Source organism: Halyomorpha halys, unplaced genomic scaffold (assembly GCF_000696795.3).
Source record: "Halyomorpha halys isolate HHAL.00 unplaced genomic scaffold, Hhal_1.1 Scaffold104.1, whole genome shotgun sequence".
Taxonomy (NCBI): domain Eukaryota; kingdom Metazoa; phylum Arthropoda; class Insecta; order Hemiptera; family Pentatomidae; genus Halyomorpha; species Halyomorpha halys.
The window spans coordinates 1,039,225-1,048,297 of NW_027107578.1; the positions used below are offsets into that span (position 1 = coordinate 1,039,225).

Here is a 9,073-nt window from a genome sequence, read left to right on the forward strand (position 1 = left end):
GTAGAATTAAATGGCATTTATTAAATTAGGGTCCAATAAATAAATATGCAGTGGTCGAAATATTAATTGTTTATTGATAAAGTTAATAAGTACAAAAAAACAGTGTAACAACCGAACACCAGAACCAACATTTAAATATGAAAAACTCTCCTTTCACCTGACAGTGCAGCCATCAATCAACTATTGTAGAATTCAACACTAACAGTCTTTAACATCAGCTAGATCTTATCCTCATTTTTAATTTTGATTATTTAAAAATAAATTAATAAAGCAAAGTCACCAAGTTCTTGTTTTTAAACTGCTCCAAGCCATTCTCTCAAGCACGTACTATTTAGTTCTACTATTAGTGGTTATTTCTTCATAACCTCTTCTTTTCTGTTCGAAAAAGCTCAGCGAATTCAGCAATGAAACCAATATCTGGATGAGTCCCTCAAGGTTCTATGCTGGCTTCACTTCTGTAATGAATATTCACATACAACTTACTGACAGACGACAACATACTAACTGCGACGACACTGCTATCATCACGAGAAATATAGTCACTTCAAAGGCCACACTAACATTACAATACAGGCCACACTGACATTACAATACAGACCTGGTGCACAAAATGGAAAATTGAGATTAACCACGACAAGTCACAACGTATCACATTTACTTTACGACACAAAACATGCCCTTCGGTTGCACGATCACCCTATACCACAATCAAACACTGTATCTTACTTATCAAGATTTACCTATGTCAGGAGGTTGACATTGAATATTTTAGTTCTAAATTATTCCTTAGACAGCAACTTGACGGATACAATTACTTAACCATAAACCCATATGGACTGCCAAATGTACGGACCCGCTAATAATACACCGATGCAAAAAATACAAACTTTTCAATCAAAATTTTTTAGACGAACTCACCACCCTACGTTTCAAACGAGACCATTAACACCGGTAAATGAAAGCTGTGTAATGCGCACATCGCACCATATTCTTTTACAATCTTGTTATTAATGCTCCGCATCCCTTCGATTGCTTTTTTGACTATTCCATGATTGAAAATCAGTACTCATCAATCAGTACTGGAAGGAGTTGTTTATGGTGAGATAACATGAATAAACCAGTAGTACTTGAAGATTTGCTGGATTCCATCCTAAATTTTATGATATCATTTATAATACATTCATACTTTCATTTACCTATGTGTCAAATATATAGTAAGTGGGTATATTACGGTTGTAAAAAATTATGAGTTCCAATTTTTGGCGGAAATACACGTTTTTAAGTCTCTTGAGTCCAAATAACCTAGTCTCACTCAGTGTGGTCAAACTAGCTCTACACGAAAAGTCATACGAACCTGAAATTACATATTTAGGACTGGTAATAAATAACCGGAAATACTAATTTAATAAATAGATTTTCACATTGTTTCAATTTTCTCAAAAATAGAACCAAACAATTTTGATAAACTCGGTATATCAATGTAAAATTAGGGCGTTTTTAATATCAGGTAGGTATTATCCTCATTGAAGCAGTTAGTTTAGGGCTTCAATGCTAATATTTTTAAAATCTCCCTTAAAGTACCTGTAATTTTGTTTATTTGAAAAAATTACCCACTACACATTCTTGCGTCATTAAAATGAATACATATAAACTATCAAGGTATTTAATAATTCACTTAAGGAGATAAGAGGAAAAATTTTTTTAACATTAAAAACACATTTCCGGAGATAATAATATTGATATAGAATTTAATATCGTTCGAAAGTCAAAGATTTTAGAAGTATTAATAGAAAAAATAATATAATATTTAACAAAGAAAGCCATTGTAATATAGAATGACGAGAAACGCACGAATAAAGGATCTGAACTGTCAGGCGCATGCGCACGATAACGTTTTCTTGGCACCATGGATAACTTTTGATTTCACTTAACCTATGCATGAGTCTTTCCGTTTACAGAATAACTCCATAAAATGATTTTTAGTGATGTCTATATTGGCTCAACAACAATTAAGCAATGAATGACAGGTTAAAAAAATTGTAAATTTATGTAAAATGCTATACTTTTGTTTTTCTACTATAGTTTCTGTTGTAGAACTAGCGAGGATTGATTTTAAATCAAAATAGTCTGGAAAGTGAAAGGTGTGTGTTGCGTCCACTGCACCAGAGTTTTCACTCTAGCAAACTAATAAATAATTCCAATTGTCTCTATTGCTTTATCTACTCATTATTTACTCACATTCTCTAATACTTTTTAATACTGCAATTTTTTTCCTTGTTCTGCTAACAACAAAGATTAATCTTATGGTCCGATTTTATTCTTTGTTCGAAGAAAGCAAACAGAAGCATAATACTTGATTTTATTACTCATCTCCCCTTAAAAGAGCGAGCAAATGAAGTTATTGAGCACTCTTCAGTTGGTGGATTTTAGTCGATCTGGTTGTAAGTGATTAAAAGAGCTTATAACTCACTCAGAGTAAGTGATTCAGAGGACACAGTGGTCGCTGATTCACTTGGACAGTATAATAAATGGGCTGATCAATCATTTGGTCATATTCTTTTTTACTGATTGCTGAGCCAATGAATCATGGAAAAGATTGGATAATTTTTTGCATTGGATAGGTCATTTTGATCATAAACATCAGGACATTGGTTTTACCCATTACAAGAGTAGGCAATGCTGTCAATACCACATGGTACTTACTATAATAAATAACGATTGCTAATGTTCCACATTCGCAATGAATTGATGCATAGTCTCCTCTAATAAATTATTAAACATTAAAAAACTCAAAAATTTGTTCCTCGGAAGTCGTTAATTAGACAAATTGGTTAATTTAAAATTAATTTAGTGTTATAAATAGTAAGTTGGCAACTCGAATGGATCGAGAACTGTAGGATTTAATGAATTGAATCGAATCATGATGAAATTCTACACTAATGGAGAATTAGTATGGGAAATTCGGTCCAAGCCATTCGATCTAGTACAAAGAGCGTTTGTGTCCAACAACTTTCTTCGAATACCACCTTCTGGCGTTCTAGCAATATTTCCAGCCCAACGCTGACATCCTAGCGTGATATGTGTTATTACAGCCATGTCCTCATACAGATCGTAGATCTCTGTTCCACTTCTTTCTTCAATGCTCATCGAGCTGAACTGCTCCGAATATTTTTACCTCAGACTATAAGGATCTTCCACTCAAAGGCAGTGTTTCATAACAGAAACATTTAAATTAGATTATTGGAAAGAACTATTAATATAGTAAGATTCAGAGATTGCTACTAGTTCGAAGTACTGACAAAAAGTGATACTGAAAAAAAAAATACGAGAACAACTACTATCGCTAAAGGCTTTATGGCAGTGTGATATTGCATTACTTTTTATGGAGCAATGGGATTTATAAATTTAATATACGTATAGTAATGCTATGTATTATAGGAGGCACTGGAAAAATAAAAACCTCTCAAGTCAGTTACGGGCTGTTCCTTAATATTATTTCTGCTTCTGTTGAATTATTTGCTTGTCTAAAATAAAACTATATTAATCTAAATAAATCAATTCAAAGTATAATATTATACTATTAATTGTGTTTATTACAGTCAGAATAAACTTAAATTATTGCTGTCATGTTGTTTGGTCACAACTAATAAGCCATATGTCTTATCGAGTGCAATTTTGAGACTTTCTAGAAAATATGCAGTCATTCATGTCTGTTCAAACAATATACTTCCGTCCGGCTTGTGATGGAACTTCATTGAAAGATTGTGTTATTTTAATAATATTATTATTATTATATAAAATAATTCCTTGCTATAACCACCTCATTGGATAGTAAATAGTTTTTTGTATGTGCAGGGTGTTTCAGGATTAAGTGCCCTAAATGAAAATATAAATTAATGTCCTGTTAACGCTTTGAATAGGAGATATTCACTTCCAGATATTTTCATTGTCATGAATTATTTAGGATATAATAAATAAATAAATAGATGTTCCAACTATTTTTTGCTTTTCGAGCCTTTCTTTATGTTTATTACCATTTAATGTTTATATTTCATTAATAAAGTAGTAGTATAAAGCATATTAATTTGTTTGTTATAACCTAAATAATTCGTAACAATGAAAATCTTTAAACGTGAATATCTCTTTAATAAAGCGTTAACGGAAATACCTTCATAGGGATTTTTTTCTTGTTTTGAGATTCTGAGTTCAAATTTTCTGACACTTGTCAAAATACAAAGTTTCTGGACATTTAACACACTAACAATTAGTACACCCGCTACAACCCAAAATCTCGAACTTATATCTTATCTTCAGAATATATTTGTTTATGTAAGACAGTAGCTAACTCTGTTTACAAGGGGGTTAGTCCAAAAAACAAATAGATATATTATTGTTATTATTAACATGTTTTATTGCAGGTAGGGACTGAGTGGTCATCGAGGAACAAAGAAGAAGAAGATGAAGCAGAAAAGGAGCCACAGAGGACCAAGGCTGTCCATCATAGGGCTTCTTGCTCTCCTCGCTCCACTCACAGGTTAGCCACTCATTGCTACTATAGTATGATTCAATAAGTTATATGTTTAGTTGGATACAATCTAGAGTATCAAGAAATTCTGCTCTTGCCCGAAATCATTTTAGATTCGCCGGTAACAACTTATACGGAATTAAACCTTTCATTAGAGCTCAAGTACTTGTATAAAATAAGATTACAAGGTTTTATTATCGTTTTCCTGAAAAAGTACATTAGATGCAGACGAACATCTTTGTAGGAAAAGCGTAGAGCTTGAGGTCCTTTTACAACCTCCTCTGGAAGTATCCTTTTAGATGTCCTTTGGACCGCCAATGGCGATGAAGATGGGTCAGAACGTGCTCCTGTGGTATATAACTCCCGCAGTCACCTTGCTTTACAACCTTACTGGAAAGGTGTCGTTTCTGTTCGGTATCATTTACCTTACCTCTTAGCTACTGTCACGGTGAACCATTTACTGTACATAATTAATAATATAAGTCATTGTCTGATAGATTATTGAATTATATACAGAAGGTAGACAACAGTAGAAATTCGGGATTAAATGGGCGAATTTTAGGGGTTGGAAAATATTTGAGAATTCATTGTAAGTTTCGTCAATATATACTTATTATATATAACTAATTTATTTTTAGTTTCAATTACTTATCATTTTTTTATTATAAAATTTTACTTAAATGATACAATCTGCCACTCTCAAAGGCACTTCCATCTGTCTCAAGCCTTCATGTCCCTGGTCCAACCAGAAGTCCTGACGTCTTCCAATGTTCAGCCAGAAATTTCAGTCCACTTCCAAAGAAAAGTGAGCTATAAGACTGGTCAATAAGTTTCTGTAGAAAACCATAACTTACTTTTCTATAGGCCACTTCCTAGTAAACGTCCTGTTTACTAATATGTTGACAGTCGTCAATCGTTTTTATGACCACTGCGTCCTAGGATCTAAGACCATCCACAGCTAGAAATATATTTGAAAACAATTATGAAATTAAAATATTCAATACATAGCAATATAGGACATTGACTATCGTTGGAAGGACTTTAGACCAAAAGGTTTGGGCACGTTCGATGTTCGATGCCTGAGCTGTCATCTCTCTCAGTTCTGTTCCGTAGGATCAGATAGGTTTAGGTATAGTCAAGTTCTGTTATTCGTTTGCTATTTTTATTTTTTCTATCAATTTAAATATTATCGTGAGTGGATTTGGTTATGCAGTATTAACGAAGGCGCTAGTTTAGAAACTAAATCCTGAAAAAAGTTTGTAATTAGAGGGAATTTCAATTTCAAAATTAGTTAACATCATGATATTGGTCCATGTCCATATTACTTCAAATAAGTTATATGGAAAGGTAATTAGGACTACAGGGATAAAGTATTTTATACAAACAGTATACAGTCGATACGAACAAATTGCTGGAGAGCGTGGTTAGTGGCTGATTCATACATTTAACACTTAACAAAAACATTAAGCAATAAAACTAAATTTCAATACATACAAGATCCACTGGACCACTAGAAACTATGGAATTACGTTTCAAGGAACTTTGTCACTTCTTTTCTATCTGGAGGCTATAAGAGAGCGATTTGTTGCCACGGCATTTTGATCTCTATTGCCCATCCAGTGATTGAAAAGAGACACTGTATCTTCATGTTTTACTGTCATGCATTCTTCACTGGACTTTATGCTTCATCTTTGATGACACTATTTCACTCATTTTAACACCTACTAACTGACATATTTTGTTAAGTCATAAGTCTTGTCTTTAGGTCCCAAAGACTGCTAAAATTTAAATTTAAATAAACACAAAAAAAATTGTTTCATATTAATCATTATTCATTATTTTCATGGTATTTCTTCAATTTCAACAATATTTTCTTAAAGATTTTTTATTTTTACAATATTAGTTTCTAGGGAATAATCCTATACAAATAAAGTCTACAAATACAATATTATTACTTGTATCTCTAAATCCATTTCATCTTTTTTTTTTTTCGTGAGATCCAAATTATTTGGAATATTAACTATTATTTGGAATAATAATAGCATAAACTGAGGTCGATTCTGCGATAAATCTTCTTAAAGTATTTTCAATTTAATTTCTAAAATAATTTAATAAGATAAAAGAGAGTTTGAAAAATAAACATAATTTAAAAATATTATTTATTAAAAAAAAAACGTTTTCTTTTCCCGGCGTAATAAATACAAATCTTCTTACCGTAATTTAAGTAGTTCTTAAATATGTAAAATGTTTAAATTTTTTATAGAGTTTTTTTTTCATCCTCAATTATTTTTGTTGGTAGTTGCGCTATCTGAAATTACATTTTAAGGGGTTCTAAATTGCATTATGTATGTTAATCTTATTAATTTTAAATTAATATTATGTGATGGGGCTCGCCTTCTTTTTCAAACAAAGATTTAGACAGACAGATGAATTTATTATATTACTTTGATATGCCAATTTTAAGGTACTAATGAAATTGTAAGACTTTGAGGTATTTATTACATTTTTCGAAGATTAGTAAACTTTATCACCTCTTTTATTAAGAAAATCCCTAATGGTTTGGAGTTTTAAATCCTCAAAGAGCTCAGAACTTGGTGTGTTTGGATCAATATTCAATACTGGTGCAAATAGTGTATCTTTAGGGCTAAAGGTACCAAACGTAATAGTTGTGGTTTAAAAACACTGCATGAATATAAAAAGGAAGGCAGAGAAAGTATTTCGGTACGCGAACCTTTCTTTTCTTAGAGGTGGAAGGTTCTTGGAAAATTACCACCAACCGAGTGCATTTGCATGCGTGCAAAAAAAATAAAATGTTCATGCACATTGTTGAAAAATATTCAAGTAAGCAGTTGGTCGCCTTTTGTTTGAAAATTTGCCTCTGGCTCCGCCTTTGTTTACGACATCCTTCCTAACTTCAATAGATATCTTTGTTTATAATTATTTACTTTTTTTTTTTTACTACAATCATTGAATTAATTTCATTTTGTACTTATGTGATGATTTTTAAAATCTGATGGATTGCTAAGAGCCACATGTCCCGTCCATCTTAATCTCCTTGCTTTCAAATCATGAGATATTTGCAAACTAGTTCAACTGCAAGCAGTTCACAGTTCGTTCTTCTCCTATACCTGTTAAGACTCTGGTCCCAGACAGCTCCTGTAATTTTGCGGAGAACGTTCCTTTCAAATCTTTCGATTTTGCTTTCTAAAGTATGTGTTATAGGTCAAGTATCGCAGCCATATACCAGATTTTATCATGGCCGGTTTTATCATGGCATTGTACACCCTTAGCTTTAGATTTTTAGAGATTTCAGTAACCCTGGCAAATAGAAGAAGGCTCTGTTTGGGCTTGATATACGCTGTCTCTCTGTTATTAAGTTTATTTTGAAGCCGTGTTATTTGAAACTGTCTACTTTTGGATACGATTTGAGTTCCACGTAGACCACATCATTAGGGTTGATTCTTCGGCTTACAATCATATACTTTACTTTCAACTTCATTGATTTCTTCTGCTTTTCTTATTAGAGGCTTTGTGAGTATTTCTATGTAATTTTAGTTACTTCCTAGGACCGCAATGTCGTCTGCGTACGCTAGGATTTTATTCCGACGTTCTCCCCACCATTTTAGCGTGATGTTCTTCTGATCAACTTTTCTAGAGCTAAGTTGAGCAGCATTGGTAAGTGTCCATCTCCCAGTCTCAGACCTGTCCTGACTCCAAAGGCCTCAGATACTTCTCCTTGTATCAGAACTCTGCATTTAGGACCATTTGTACGCATTTTTGTCTGTCTTGTTAACTTCCTGGGATCTCCAGCACAGTCAAGATCTTCCGAAGACAGTTTCTGTCCACGGAATCATCTTTGAAATCGACAAAAAAGGCGTGCATTTCCTGATTTATTTGTTTTACTTGATGGTTTCCTATTATATTCTCGTAATTCCCAGATATCCAATTTAGCAGAATTGATGATTAACTTGTAGGTCAACGGAAGGAGTGAAGTGCATATATTATTTCAGTGTTGAATTATATATTATCGCAGTTTTGAGGATGATCTAATTTAAACTTGAAACGTCTAATAAACTAAAGCATTGTGTTTATCAGTTTTTCCTTATAGTTGTCAATTTGGGACAGTATTGTATCATGTTAAGTAAATAGTCCAACAAATATTAATAATTTTAAAGAATGATTTATATTAGTATAAGTATATTATCATTTTAGGTAAAGCTATGATTAAAAACATAAAATATTACTTTAATTATATTATTTCAAAATTTTTCGAGACCAGGTAATATTTATCAATTAATTAATTTAATATCCAAAATAGTCTCAACACTATATATTTATTTATTTGTACCCACACCATATAACAAACCTTAATAAAAGGTTTGTTATATGGTGTGGGTTTTTATAGTGTGGACAAGATTATAGAATAGACAAGTGAATGATTTTTAAAATTTAAATAGAAAGGTTTTTGACTTATATAAAGAAATTGACCTGGGCAAAATAGCCTGCAAGGAGAAAACAATTAATGTGAGAGGAAATTTATGTTGAAGA

At 32.2% G+C, this 9,073-nt stretch overlaps 1 protein-coding gene across 2 annotated transcripts in view; it reads left to right on the forward strand.

The window, feature by feature from the left end:
* LOC106677602 (uncharacterized) overlaps positions 1-9,073 on the forward strand; it is a 938,458-nt gene that overhangs the window by 29,634 nt on the left and 899,751 nt on the right. For both annotated transcript variants that reach the window (XM_067045967.1, XM_067045966.1), the window contains exon 2: positions 4,419-4,534. In XM_067045967.1, the coding sequence (XP_066902068.1) occupies positions 4,459-4,534 (76 nt within the window). In that variant the 5' untranslated portion in view covers positions 4,419-4,458. The remainder of the gene's footprint in view (positions 1-4,418; positions 4,535-9,073) is intronic.